Source organism: Rhineura floridana, chromosome 2, assembly GCF_030035675.1.
Source record: "Rhineura floridana isolate rRhiFlo1 chromosome 2, rRhiFlo1.hap2, whole genome shotgun sequence".
Taxonomy (NCBI): Eukaryota; Metazoa; Chordata; class Lepidosauria; order Squamata; family Rhineuridae; genus Rhineura; species Rhineura floridana.
The window spans coordinates 55,844,370-55,860,225 of NC_084481.1; the positions used below are offsets into that span (position 1 = coordinate 55,844,370).

Sequence of the window (15,856 nt, forward strand, 5' to 3'; positions counted from 1 at the left end):
TAGACTGGGACTGTTATGTTATTTATCTCCTCCCTCCTCCATGGCTTTTGGGAAAAGGGACTCAAGGAGGATTGGTAAGTACCTCCTAATGCTTTGGCAGGGAGGGTGATCAATCCCTTCAAGGACACTACTTTTAGCAGCAACCATGGAGTAAATATAGTGTGCGGTTTAGGATGGTCAGAATAAGAATGTGTATATAGGATCTCCTGCCTTTCCTCCAGGGATTTCAAGTCAGTATAACACATGATTCTTGTGCCTTAATCTCACAACCACCGTGTGAGGAAGATCAGGCTGAGAGATAGTGACTGGCCCAGGGTCACCCAATGAGCTTCCTGGCTGAGTGGGGGTTTGAACCTCCCCAGTAACACTCTAACCACCCTGACAAAAAGAAGGTCTGAAGCAGCCTTCAGTCATTTAGTAAGTGGGGCCACATCTCCTCTACCCACCAATGTCAGTGAGCTTCTTTGGGAAGGATCTCTCAATCATTCTGCTGTGAAACCAGAGAGTTGTACCTTTTTCTTCTGTTCGCTCCATTTCAGCTTCTTCCCCATTATCTCAACAATTCTTGGTAAGGCTTCATCAGCCGCCTGCACATTCAGAAAGGCCAGGCGTGTGCGACGAGAAATCACATCCACTGCAGTGCAGGCATACTCTTGAATTGCGTACTCAATCTACAGTATTTGAAGAGAGAGAAAGACGGCTCAAAGATCAGTTTCAGTAACAGAGAAATAAGCACACTACAAAAAACAAACAAAAGGAAAACATGTTGCACACACTGACTGCAATTCAAGGTGGAGTTACCCACCATCACCCTGTTTCAAGAGTGGGCTACTTAGCTGAGCTTTTGTTACACTACAATTATTTATGTATTTATTACATTTGAATACCGCCCCATAGCCAAAGCTGTCTGGGCGATTTACAACAATTAAAAACATTAAAACAAATATACAAATTTAAAAACACATTTTTAAAAAAGCAATTTAAAAACACATTCTAAAATGCCTGGGAGAAGAGGAAAGTCTTGATCTGGCGCCGAAAAGATAACAGGGTTGGCGCCAGACATACCTCGTCAGAAAGATCATTCCATAATTTGGGGGCCACCACTGAAAAGGCCCTCTCCCTTGTTCCCTCAGAGTAGGCACCTGGAGGAGGGCCTTTGATGTTGAGCATAGTGTATGGGTGGGTTCGTGTTGGGAGAGGAGTTCCATCAGGTATTGTGGTCCTAAGCCGTGTAAGGCTTTATAGGTTAAAACTAGCACCTTGAATCGAGCTCGGAAACATACAGGCAGCCAATGCAAGCGGGCCAGAATTTCTGTCCTTTTTTTTTCTTGGATTACAAGACACACATTTGGAATCACATTTAATTAAAACACATTTCAATTGGAAATTCAGAAGCTATATTTCATGTTCTGTTTTGGGGAAGAAAGATTTATTCAGAGGTATAAATATCCTTTAGACAGCTGCAATCCCTTTCTAAGCTTAGATCTTCCACCATCTGCACCTCACAAGGTACACTTTTCTCACTGCTACAACCCCTGGGCCTGTTCCTCATAATATTCCCAGGATCCCAATGGGACTGCCAGCTTTCCAACTGGTCATTGCAGCTGTGCCTTTTGCAACGGTTTGATGTGCAGACACATTAACAGGTGATATGTGTTTATCCAATGGCAATGTCAAAGCTTTCCTGCTTTGCATTCTTCTAATTCATATACAGTACATGCACATGATTCCTTTTGCTGCTACTTCTCCCTACACCACCCTCCTTAGTTCCTACAGTCCACCTTGTTCTGCTTTTCTCCCTGTGAGGAGAAGGAAGGACAACTGCGTTATCTGAATAATAACAACAAGCATTTATAATGCCGTAGAATGTTCAAAGCACTTCACCATTAATACTAACAACCCTGTAAGGTAGATCAGTATTTATCAACCACATGCTGCAGATGGAGGCTAAATACAGCCTATCCAAGGCTGAGAGATAGTGGCTTCTCTGATAGCAGAGGTGAGATTAAACCAGGAGGGGGTGGAGAAGGGGACAGGGGATACTTCCCTGCTTATAACAGAGCCTTTTTGGCAATATATCCTGTTACTATCTAGTTATTGGCAAAGGACGCTAAGCCACAGCACCTTTATTACAAGAAAACAGAACATTTAAACACAACAGGGGGGAGGGGGAAAGATAAAAAACACCTATCACAAGGCCTCACTGTCATACCTCAGATTCGATGTAAGGAAACTCCGAAACAAGGCGCTTTCCAACAATAGGCCACCTCTTCCCTGTCACCTGGGCTAACTTTGCCACTTCAAAAGCCTTGTCCCCAAATGTATTTGCGAGATGTTGAGCCACCTGTAGGATCGAGAGCAGGTTAAAAACAACTGTTTGACCCCTCTGGCACTTCCGGGAGCACAGCTCAATCTAGACTGGAGCCATTCTTGACAGTCCTCCTGTTGAATGTTAACTAACAGGGTGAAGGTGGCATCAGAAGAGGACTGTATGGGAGGAAACACCTCACGCTGGGAACGCCAGAACTTGGAAGATTACTTTTAAAAAGTAATAAATTATAGTTAAAATTACATGGCCCAAAAAGTAGTAATTACCGTTACAATTGCAATTGCTCTGAAAGTAACTGATTGCTTAACTTTTTCTCAAAAGTAATCACTACAATTACATTTCATTTACTTTTTTAAAAAAAACACCTACAAGGTGCTGGCCTTGGCTGCTGCACATCTAAGTAACCTAGAACAACAATAAAAATAAACACACACACACACAGAGAGTAGAATAATTCTTTTTATCCATAAGATCATAATGGTGGTCTCTCCGCTGGTGAGGGAGGTGGGGAGGGAAGCAGAGACCACTACTCAGAACTTTGCATGTCAGACCAAGGGCAACCTCCCCCTCAGCCAGCCAGCATAATCTCTCTCACTTAACCACCTCCAGGACCCTGCCCTGCCACCAACTAAGGGACACCCAAGCAAACATTTTCCTGAGATGCACAAAAGTTAAAATACTGCAAATGCAGCACAGTAACCAGAGAGGGTGGTGCAAACACAGTATTCACACACATACACATGTTGTCATTTTTCACCTCCACAGTTCTTTATCTCCATTCCGCTGCTGCCTCCTTCTCCTTTATCCATGTTCTTGCCCTCCGGCTCCTTTTCCCCTCCTCTCCATTCTTCACCACCACCATCCATTTTTTAAAATAATTGTTTTCTCCACTCCACCCCGTCTCACTCTCCACCTCCTCCCTCGTCACCTCCTACTCACCCACAGAGCATGTGGGAAGAGCCATGCTGCACAGAAGCCCAGGTTGAGGCACATGATTTTCATTCACAAATCGTAGGGGCAGAAGACTTCCCCTGCTCCCTCCCCCAAGTAATGCCCAAAAATAATATTGGAAACATTACAATTACTCCACAAAAGTAATAAAATACCCTTAGTTCTATTACAATCAAAATGTAAAAGAATTATCCACTCCTTCCACAAAAAAGTAATGAATTACAAGTAATTTGTTACTTGTAACTAATTACTTCCAAGCTCTGGGGAACGCTTAGGCCAGCACTAATGCTGCTAGGCATGTATCAATGGAACAGTGACTAACGACACTTCAGGTTTCTGCTACTGTGATCGCATTTGAACAATAGCCAAAAGACTGCCCTGGATGGGAGACAAAGTGTGCGTGTACACACACACAACACACACACAACACACACACAACACACACACAACACACACACAACACACACACAACACACACACAACACACACACAACACACACACAAAATGGGGATTATAAAGCATGCAGGCCCTCAATTGTTTAAAAAAGATTGGGGCTCCATTTTAAAAAACCATGGTCAAGAAACACTTACGGCCAATTTTTAATCCCTTAATGCATTTTTTTAAAATCCTTAACCTAAACAAAGAACTAATATATGGACTGAATTAGGTAAGGGCCATAATAGGGGGCATTTTGAGAGGGAGGAGGGAAGCCCCTTTCCCTTTCTTCCTCCATCTTTCCCCTGAATCCTCTAGTTCCTCTTCTCATTCATTCCTCGCCTTTATTACAGCCTCTTCTGTCCCCCTTGTCTTGCTTGCTGGACTTAGAGCATTCAAAGGCTGACTGTAGTGGAGATACCTGGGAAGGTTAGTAGCACAGGGCACAAACTAGCCCCTTCCCATAGTCTCCACCTACATCTTGATCCAGAGGTCGAGCGAGACAGAAGTCACACTCCTCTGCTCACAGAAGTGCCTCCTCCAGATTTGTGCCAATTTCTCCCGTTCTCCAACACCCATACCCACACATACATATCATCCCACATTGTTCAGGAAGAACCCACAAAAGCCTCCAGAGAGGCTGGGGGGGGGAGGGGGCAGGTTCAAGAAGCTATAGGGAGAAGAGATGAGAAAGTTTCCTTCTGTTCACAGTTCTTAGGATCCAAGCTATTACATTATATATTGGAATACGTTAAAATTTAAAAATAATCACAACACAAGCCTCACCTCACTTTCAAGTCCATAATCTTGAACTAGTCGAATATAAAGGGTACGGCTCCAACCCTCAGCACCTTGTAAGAGGAGACCTACTGTCTTACATGGACCTGCCTGAAGACCATGAGCTTGTACCGCAGCATCAATGGTATCTTGTGCCATTGAGCGATAGGTTGTCCATTTCCCACCTGAAAACATTAATGCAAATGGATATTGAAGGTGCCTTGGGTCTGAAACATCTTATCTATCTAAACAATATCTTGTTGTAGTAGTTGTTGTTTAATGACAAAATAAAGTTACAGTCCAATACAAAATAAAGCTACAATCCTTAAACTATTCACCCCAGAACAGTCCTATTGTTTTAGAATTAAGAACTTCAGTCTATGTATATGACTAACTTCCTTCTACATGAGGTGCTTGAAGATTAAAGTAATAACAAAGTAAATAATAAAGAATTAAATGATTAAAAATCTGCCAGTTAAGGCTGTCTCATGTTGGCAAAAGCTCTACAAAGCCAGGAAACTGGAAGCCAAGGCTGATGCCTTAACAGATGTGCCTCATGATCAGCAATGATGATGTGCAATGTCACAGATTGTGCTTGCCTACAGCTTATGCTCTATGCACCCATGCTTTTACTTGATCTTTCAGGCCCAATTCCAGATGTGCTGGATGGAGTAGGAAAGATGCCCCATGTTCTGGTTTTGTATTGCCTTATGAAGCGTCCGAGCCTTGCCTTAGTGTTGGAGGAATTTTCCTGAGAGTTGACCCATGCCCGATTGCTGCTTACATCAGTAGTTAGCAGTGGGAGATGGTGAGGCAGGCTTCCTATGATGCAAAAGGGGTAAGACTGGTACTGATGATGATGATTTGAGGTGTGGTGCATGCTGCTGTGTTTACTAACACCACTGCATTTGATGAGGATGACAGTAATGAAAAACGTCAATGCATGTTTTGAAAATAATCCACCTGTCCCATAGATTTTTTTAAGCACCACGAAGAGAAGTGTGGAAATGGTGAACACACTGGTTTTGATTAGGACTGGGTTGCTTAATTATTTATACTTCAGTCCTTAATAGGCCAGTGCCTGTTCCCCTCTAAAAGGCTCTCACAGGGCTTGCATAGACTAGCAAGTTAGACAACTGAGCCAACTAACCTTAACCTGCACATCTTTCCTGTTGCCAAGAGGTGATGGGAGGATGTCATTTGAAACAAAAAATAAGCATTATGCTAGAAGAGAGTGCTTGGCCCTTCCACTTATCACTTCTTTTTCAAGTGCAGCACCAAACCACCCAGCCCATTTTATTCTACCCCACCCCTACCTCCAGCATCTCAGGTTTCAAAGTGACATTCTGGTACCTGCTATAGTCACAAGGCCGCTGTCGCTAACATGCACCACATGATTCCGAGATATAGACTGGGTGTCTTTAGAACTGGGGTCTGTTACAAGGGGACGAATACCACTCCATGCTGCCAAAACATCTCCTCTCCTCACTGTAGTTGAAAAGAAAAAAGAAATCCCATCAGAAGCGCTTTCGCAGGAAGGGCTATGATAATAACAACAACAGCAATAAATGCCACAAGCACCTAAGTGTTGTACAAAAGAAGAAAACTGACCACACAATTCCTTAAATGTCATCTTGGAGAAATAATATTGCCAGCTCCACAAATATTAATGACAGAAATGTAAAGAAAGAAAAAGGGAGAGGTACAAATCTAGTGCAACTGCATCTTTTGAGTCAATAAAATCTAATATTTAAGCAGTATATGAGTACAACAATACTGCAATAAAACTAGTGAAAGTTACTCATTTTGGAAAATGGGGATGTCAAGAAAAGATTGCATAATTTACCCAAAATGAAATTTCTATCAAGGAAATCACAAACAAACATTTCCTGGATCTCAAAATTTGACAGTCACCCAGGTGTTAATGTCATGAAAACCTTTGATAACTCATAGATTTAAAAATCTATTTCACACAGGCATTCAGAAAAAGGATGCATCTTATACCATTCATCTGCTATCCTAAACAAGCAGCTAACGACACATGTAGTTTCTATTGACACAAACCAAAGGACTTTAGAAAGTTAACTTTATATCATGGCAGATTAACATGTAGGTCTGGACACATGTCTCATTACCTTCAAAGCTCATTAGAACATTGAGAACATCCATTATCATTTTAAGTTCCTAGTCCTCCTAGAACTAGAAACATATATACAGTGCCCTCATTTGGATGGCCTGGTAAGTCATAAAGACTCTGTAGTGCAACAAACCATGAGCCTTGATCAACTAGAATATGTGAACTGGCACATGGTTTGTTTCTGTCAAACAAACGATGATCACGAAGGCGAAACAAACTTTGGCTTCAGATCATTTGTTTGGAAAGAAAACCCATGCACACTGATCTGTACATCACAGTAAGCCAATGATAGTGGGGGTTTGCTCCTATTTCCACTAGGAGAGAAGCGCAACATGAGTAATATGGTAGCGTGTGCTAGCATACTGCTCATGCAAGGTAAGCCATAGGTTATGGCTTACCCTATTGCCTTAACATCACCAATGCCACTGTTTGTTATGAGTTTGTTAAAAAATATCCCCCAGACCCAAATTCATTGCACTTTTTTCCAATCTCTATTTAAATGTTTTTGAAGGTCTGAATGGCTAGTGGGAAATACCTGGGACCACCACTTGCTTAGCTTCCTAGGAGCAGAATGAGGACACATCACCTTTCAAAGTAAGAACCTTCCTATCTCTAACTTCTTTCTGACATGACTGGTTAGCTGCCATTTTTCTTGCTGAGATGACTATTCTAAGTAATCCAACTATTTGTTTTTCCCGCCAAATTACACTATGCTCATGAACAGATAATTTGTTCTCGACAAGGACAAATATCAAGGTTCCATAACATACTGCAAATGTTGCGGCTTAAGCAGCAAATTGCAAAGTCATGATATGCACGGAATTATTCAGATGAACCATTTGCCGCACACGTCATACAATCTGGGTTTAGCCAGCCACATGTAGAATGTGTGAACTGGCCTCAAGTTATACAATATTTTATCTAGCCAAATCATAGAGAAAATGTAGTCATTTGCTGTAGGCACTTTGTGGAAGGCTTATTTTGTCAGTGGCTCTCCATGGGTGAAGAGAGGTCAAAGAAATTTGAAATTTCTTGGTTTTCACACTTTAGACCTCCTGTTTTGATTTTTTTTTTAAGTACTCAAGTTACACCATTTCCTTTTGGACCACCTCAAAGGGTCAGGAAAATGTCACTGCAGCCAACACAAAAACTCTTTACTTTTCACTTGACATGAAGACAGAATGGAGCCCAGGGTCCTCCTCCATCAGTGGGTCTCATCTGACATTCCTCTGAAAGCAACGTGAGGCCTTTCCTTTCCTATAAAGATCTGTGATCCAACCCTCCTAGTCATTAACTAACTACTTTCACCTTGAATTTTGCATTTTCTGCTTTACTTTCTTTAGACTGTTTTGCTGTAGATTTTAAACTATGTGTAATATTTTAGCCTGCTTTAGATTGTTTTAATTGTTGTTGTAAACCCCTCTGGTAGACATATTGTCTGAAAAGTGGCATATAAACCGAGTAAATAGATAATTACAACAAAAATACTAATATATTTTTCTTCAGCGTGTCAGAAAAGATACCCCAAGAATAGAGTAGAAAATAGAATTAAAACATAAGAATATAAAAAAGGGTGATTCAAAAGATTAAAACACGGTCAATTAAATGAGATTTTCACCATCTTAACCTGCAGTTATGTAGATAGATGTGTAGGACAATAATATGAAAGCCAGTGTGGTACAGCAGCTAGACCATGAAGCTTAGATGTGGAGAATCCCTGCTTTGCCACAAAGCTCACTGGATAACCTTGGGCACATTTGTCTGTCTTTCTCAGTCTAATCTACCTGGGGTTGCCATATTGCCCGGTTAGCCGGGTTTTACCTGGATTCGTTTAGCTCCTTAGGTGGCCCGGATTCTCAGCTTTAATTTTTAAAAAAAAATAAGTTTCTAGGTGGTCCGGTTCTCAAGATATACATAAAAAAGTCAGCCACCTCCCCGACTGTTAAATCTTTCTTTAAACGGTACTGTATAGCACTTCGTAGCTTTAACCCCGCCCGTTCAGGACTGCAGCCAATCAGTGAAGCCAGGGCTGTGTTTCAGTTTCGCTGACCTGAGGCAGTGTCTAGAAAACCTCATTGCAATGCCAGAAAATGGTGGTTTCCCCCCGTTTATCTGAAAATCTCATAAATTGGGTAAGTATATACATTTCAGGTTTTTTCCCTCTTGTGTGCAGGGGTCAGAACCCGGACAGTGTTTTGAAAACCTTCCCAATACTTGCTTTTGTAAAAGCAATGCTAATCCCATATGCCCAAAGTAAATCCCATTGAATTCAATAGGACTTACTTTTGAGTAGACATGGTTATGAATGTGCTCAAAATCAATGGGACTTTGGAGTGAATGTAAAAAAGAACTGTGTTTGTGTTCTAACTCTTTCTCTCTCCCCTCCAGTCCTATTTTAAAGCAAGTAGGCAGGGCTTACTTAGGTATTACAGTTTTTATTCTGTAGGAAACTAATACTGATTTCTTTAAAACTAATACTGATTTTTCTGCAATGACCAACTGGTTTGACAATAAACTGTTATATGGGCTGTATGTATTTATACATCTGCAGTGTGTGCGTGTGCGTGTATGGAGTCTTATGATTTGGAATTTTGGGTTCTGTGAATGAAGTTGCTTATCACTTGAGGTTGCATTTCTGTCCCTGTTTGAGTAAGCCCCACTGAATACACTGGGACTTGCTTCTGAATAAATAAACCTAGGATTGCACTATAAATATCTTTACAGTTTGTGTAAATAATAAATATATTTGATAGTCATGCTTATATAAATATTTCTTCATTTATCCTATTTTTGGTTTTTGGTTAGGAATCCTGACTGGTTGTGAGATGCTGAGTTTTCTGCCTTACTCATAGTAATCTTGTTGTGATTGGTATGGTATTACATTTAGGAAAGTGTTACTGCCTTTTGTGTTGTTTTTTTCCTATTCGCATTTCACTTATCTTTAACCTCACTCCGTTACAGCCATAGAAGCAACAGCAGCATATGCAAGATAATTAACTCCCATTAGTGATAAGAGCAAGAATTTATAATTATTATTTTAATTAAAACAAGAGGCTTATCAGTACTTTGAAGAGGACCAGATATTTATTTTCTTTCTGAGCCCAGGACTGGGTCTTTCATGATGCCCGGGGGGGGGGGGGGACAGCAGGAGAGTAGTCGATAAGACAGACATCCTGGCATTGGTAATCTAAGTAGCAAGGTATGTGTGGGGTTGTTGCACACTTCCAGGCCCAGTTTCATTTTGAGTATGGAGGTGGAACCTGTGTAGATGTGGTTGATAAAGGGAGAAGAAATTTTGAGTTAAGCAAAGCTCTGCTTTTATAAAACCTAAGAAACATACAGATACTTTGAATGTCTGAGTGCCTGCACCAGTGGAATACTGGAGGAACTTGTAAAACTTGCTGCAACAGTATTTAGAACTGAGCATGTGGTGTGAAAGACTCCTTTTCCTAACATTTTGGCTTCTTGTTTTTCTCCACCCACCACACCTTTGAAATATATCGTATATGGTTAACCATACTGCTGCCCTGACTTGCTTTATGTTTGTTGCTATTTTGTGTTTTTATTATGTTTTTATATTGATTGTGTATTTTTATTGTTTTATTATATTTGTAAGCTGTGCTGAGCTCTGTTTTTAACAGCAGAAGGGCAGGATATAAATCCTCTTAATCAATCAATAAATATTCCAATGTTGGAAACTAGTCTAGGAATTTAAGGCTGAAAATGTTGCTTTAAAAAAAAAGATTTCTCACATCTTTCCCCAGTTTTTGGCAGTAATTCCTAGGCGCAAAAACAAAACAACTGGACAATCCAAATATTAATATGCAAATGATATGCAAATATTTTGCATAATATGCATAATATGCAAATTAGCCTGCCTGGATTTATGGAACTGGAATATGGCAACCCTAAATCTACCTCACACACAGAGCCAGTCCAGAAATAATGTTCCTGATCCTACAAAACATGGCTTAGAGCAGGGATGGAAAACTTATGGCCCTGTGGGTGTTTATTTTTTCTGTCTTTAGAAAAATATCTGTATACCATTATTTCGTTAAAAACATAAAAGCACTTTACAACCACCACCACCACAGAATAAAAACATAAAAAATACAATAAAAACAAGGTTCAACTGTTGCAAAAGGACATCTTAGTTGCCTGCATAAGCCTGGCAGAACAGAAAGGCTGAAAGTTAAAACAGAAGGTGCCTACCGAATCTCTGTTGGCAGAGCATTCCAGAGAACTGGGCTGATGATACTGAAGGCTCAATTTTGTGTCGATGTTAAATGCCAGAGCTTGGAAAAGTTACTTTTTTGAACTACAGCTCCCATCAGCCCAATCCAGTGGCCGTGCTGGCTGGGGCTGATGGGAGTTGTAGTTCAAAAAAGTAACTTTTCCAAGCTCTGAATGAGCCTCACCAACTCAGGGGATGATCAAAGCCATTACTGCAGATGATCTCAATGATCGAGCTGGGGTATAAGGGTTCAGGTGGTCCCTAAGATACCCTGGACCGAAGTTGTTCGGGCTTTGTAAATGATGTTATACAGGGTGTTGGACTCCAGCTCCCACAACTGCAGCCAGAATGGTCAGGGACAACAGGAGTTGTAGACTACATCTGGAGGGCCAGAAGTTCGCTATCCTTGATTTAGAGGCTAAGGAACATGCCACAGGGTCATGCACTTCCACTTCCTCCTTTGCTAATTTCAGTTTGCTTTTTTCAAACAAATCACAGTTTATCTGGACTGTGATTCAAACACATCACAGCTGACTGAGGACTGAAGCCATGGCTTGAAGTTGGATATAATGGCAAACTATGATTTGTTAAAATAATGGGAGTGTAAACTCACAGTACAATCCCAACCCTTCAAACCATGATTTGTAGGATAGGGAGAAGTTAACAACTGAACTAGCCCAGGGTGACTGTGCAGCTACAATGCCGCTTGTCAATTTCTTAAAGAAAGTGTAGGATACTAATGTAACGGGGGGGGGGGAGATAATCAGCACAGCTGCTTTTATATTTACTGGCTGTAGTCCTCTAATCTTCCTCACAAGCATTTGACCATTCTAATATTTTTCTGTTTATCAGTATAGCAAAAACCTCCACAGTATCACTGTATTGAGCCCACTGGTGGCATGGGAACAAAATATGGGGGGAAGCGAGTAAACAGATAAGCACCATAATGCATATGTGAATGGGACTTGACCCAAAGTGGAACTTTACCCATATTGCGGGTAGGAAGAAAGGGTGGAATGGCAGACCTCTCTTTGCCTCCTGTAGCACTGCTTAGAGAATAGACTTTGGTCATGGGATCTTTAAACTTATAAACATCGTTTTCAAAAAGTGCAGCAAAATATTTTAATTGTAGTTTACTATCACTGCATCTATCCTCTTATTAAAGTACACTTCCCTTCATTAGTTTTATTTCCTGGAAAATATTTAATCTAACTTAACATTCACTGTTAGGCCTCTGATTTCAATAGAAGCAGTAACAAAAAGATTTTTGTAAACAGGCTTGCAAACCTAGAGTGGAGTGTAAAGTCTATGGAACAGGAATGTGTACAGGAAGCTTGTTCTATAAGACTACAAAAATATGACGTCACTGGTCCAAAACTAAAAACACTAAATGAAGTAGCACACAACAATCTATTTTAAAAAACACCCTGTGTGCTTCAGGAAAGACTAAGGCATAAGTACCCATCAACAGATTTGTTTCAGTGTTTTGCAAAACTACTTAATATCACAGAATATATCATTTATTTTGACAATGTAATTGAGGTGGTGTCAGTATCTAGTTTTCTACACTATGGCCCAACATTCCTCAAAATATCTTTTTTAAGCAGAGAGGCAGGCCATCAAACTTTCCCTTCAATGCTGTAAGACTTTTCATAAAAGAATAAATCATACCAAACCATAGCAGTCTGAAGGTCAGTCAGTTCAGAGAATGACCGCTATAGCAATAAAATATACAAGGTGGCTATGGGGAAGGAACAGCCTTGCCACTGTAAGCATTCAGCGCCATATGAAGTTAATGCAAAACTCAGCCTCAAGCACAGACAAAATACCTAATTTCCACAAATGTTGTTGGAATAGGCTTAGTGTTTGCGTCTCCAACTAAGCTAGTTAGCTAGATGTAGAACTCTTTCCTATCAAGTATGTACTTCCAGAATAAAGTAGTTATTTCTTATTTAAAGCTTAAAGTCTCTGTCTGACTAATTCGAGGGAAGGTGTAATCTTTAGCAAAGAGTCAAATACACAAAGCTCACTCAGACACTCAAATATCTAATTTCGCTACTCTGCAACAGGTTACGGGCACCAGCCATGCAAAAGATTAATGGAGCTCAAATCTGAATAATTAAAGGAGCTGAAGTTGAACCCTGATAAGACCGAGGTACTACTTGTGGGGGACAAGAGAAGGTTGGGCGACATTGACCTGAAGTTCAACGGGGTGAGTCTACCCCTAAAGGACCAGGTCCGCAGCCTTGGGGTTGTGCTTGATTCCAGGCTGTCCATGGAGGCTCAGATTTCGGCAGTGAGCCGGGCAGCCTGGTACCAACTACACCTCATACGAAGGCTGCAACCCTACCTTCCTGTTCACCAGCTCCCACTAGTGGTACACGCCCTGGTCACCTCTCGTTTGGACTACTGTAATGCGCTCTACGTGGGGATACCCTTGAAAACTGTCCGGAAATTACAACTGATACAAAATGCGGCGGCTCGACTACTTACGAATAGTCGCCGCCGAGATCACATCACACCAGTGTTGTTCGACCTACACTGGCTACCAGTTGTTTTCCGAGCCCAATTCAAGGTGTTGGTATTGACCTTTAAATCCCTACACGGTTCCGGCCCAGTTTATCTCACGGAGCGCCTTCAACGCCACCAATTATGCCGCCCGACAAGATCGGCCACACAGGGCCTTCTCTCAATCCCGCCAACAAAAACAGCCAGATTGGCGGGTACAAGAGAGAGGGCATTCTCAGTGGCGGCCCCCACTCTTTGGAACTCCCTCCCACAACATCTCCGGCACGCCTCTTCTTTAAATGTGTTTCGGAAAGCCTTAAAGACCTGGCTCTTTCAGCAGGCCTTCGGGGTATCTGGGGAGGGTTAATTGTTATAACTGAAATGCCTCCTGCCCAGTTTTAATATTGTTGCTGCAGATGTGTTGTTTTTATATTGTATTACTGTATTTTATCAATTGTATTTTAACAATTTTGTAAGTCACCTAGAGTGGCCATTGGCCAGATAGGCGACGAAGAAATTAAATTTATTATTATTATATTATTATTTTGTGTTGCGAATCAAGGAAGCTAAGAAAAGAGACCTTTGGAGTTTAGTCAGTAAAGAGTTAAGGCTTTTTCTTAAGGATGGCTACCATGGAAGAAAGGTTGAGCATTGACAAACTCTCACCTGGAAACTGGAAGCTCCGGTTGTTTCCGATGGGATGTCACTTAAGGCAACAGAAGCTAATAGAAGTGATCAAAGGCCCAGAACCAGGACCAGAAGCCTCAGAGGAAACAAGGAGAGTTTGGACGGAGAAAGATTAAAAAGCTCAGGACCTCATCGTGAAAGAAATGTGGATTGCACTGGAGTCAAACCACCAGCCTAAAGGCCAAAGCCATTTAATTTCGATGTTAAGAAATCTTATTAACTTGCAAATGAAGGAGGATGACTCTTTTGAAGAGCATCTCACTAAGTTTATAGTGTTGAATCAGGGGACTGAAGAATGCAGGACTAAGTTTGATAAGCCAACCAAAATTGCTCCCAGAATCAATGGGTACTTTCTGCCTCATCTTACAGCAGCAGCAAAGGACTCTGAATGAAATTGTATCAGAAGTTCGGGAACAATTCTTTCAGCTAAGCAAAAAAGGTGCTGCAGGGAAACCTAACAATTCATTTCTTAGCAAGCTGACTGCCCCAAGGAAGTCAGTCGCATACAAATTTGGTGAACAAAAGAGACAACCAAAGGGCTGTTTCATATGTGGTTCAAAGACTCACCATAAAGATCAATGCGACAAGAAAGGCAAATCTGAAGGACAAAATAAAGGATTTAAAAAGACAGACAAGAAAGATTTCAACAGTTTACAAGTTACTCATGTTGAAAAATGTAATAATAATAATGATAAAGTTTATGTAGACATAAGAACATAAGAAGAGTCTGCTGGATCAGGCCAGTGGCCCATCTAGTCCAGCATCCTATTCTCACAGTGGCCAACCAGGTGAGACAGTGGAGCAACCACTCATTTTCTAAATTCAAAAACCCTATTTAAAAGTCTAACCCCACGTGGAGGCTCATTTAAAGTTGCTGACTCACGAGAAGTGCCAATAAAGGGGGAAGGGACTGGAATGTTGGTTTGCTAGACACCATGTACTGCCAAAGAGATTTACCTTAGAAATGCGCTCTGGACTCCAGGGATTTCTAATAATTTGATAAAGGGTGTTTAGTACTATTTGAAGGAAATTTCTGCACAATTTCTCAAGATGGTATGATTATATACACAGCTACTAAGAGAAAAGGAATGTATGAAATTGATCAGCAAAGTCCAGAGCAGTCTACTGGACAAACTTTAAATATCTATCCAATCAATCTATCTATCAATCATTTATGCATTATTTATGTCTTGACATGGTATTTGGCCAAGCCAGTTCTGCTGTTTTTCAGGACTGTACCTAGAAAAGGCCTAAACTAGTCCTCTGAGGCACGATCAGCAGTGCTATACTAGAGCTGTGTGTGTTTTTGTACGATTGTCATGGCCACCTCTTGGGTAATACCCCTGGCAAATGTGACCCTCCAAAGCAAAAAATCAGAATCTTATTTATCCAGCATGAGCACCCATGTAAAAATAAAATAAAAATAGCCACAATGAAGACCTTAACATTAAGTCTATACTCCTTTCTTACCTTCAGAGTAGGCATTTTACTATTCACCTCCCCTAAATGAAAGCAAACCTACAAAAGTCTGTAAAACTAATTTCCTCATCTTACTTAACAGTGGATAAAAACCATCTTACACAAAGCCTTGTGTGTTGTGGGGGTGCGTTACATATTTCAAGGTACTGCTTTCACAGGAGCATTAACAGAAAAATCAATAATGCCTTGTAAAAATATCCCGAAAGAACAGAGAAGAGATCTGAGAAATCAATGTTGTTCTGCCAACATGTTTAACCCACCAGAACGAAGTGCTAATCGCAGAAATAAGATACCATATTACATTTATAAATTAATGAA

General features: G+C 40.9%; 1 protein-coding gene across 7 annotated transcripts in view; it reads right to left on the minus strand.

Annotated features, from left to right (window-relative positions):
- Window positions 1–15,856, minus strand: part of GPD2 (glycerol-3-phosphate dehydrogenase 2) — a 131,656-nt gene that overhangs the window by 10,347 nt on the left and 105,453 nt on the right. For all 7 annotated transcript variants that reach the window (XM_061608753.1, XM_061608754.1, XM_061608755.1 and 4 more), the window contains 4 exons: window positions 5,847–5,981; window positions 4,503–4,678; window positions 2,213–2,344; window positions 513–671 (listed from right to left, as the gene is read on the minus strand). In XM_061608753.1, coding sequence (XP_061464737.1) covers window positions 513–671; window positions 2,213–2,344; window positions 4,503–4,678; window positions 5,847–5,981 — 602 coding nt within the window. The remainder of the gene's footprint in view (window positions 1–512; window positions 672–2,212; window positions 2,345–4,502; window positions 4,679–5,846; window positions 5,982–15,856) is intronic.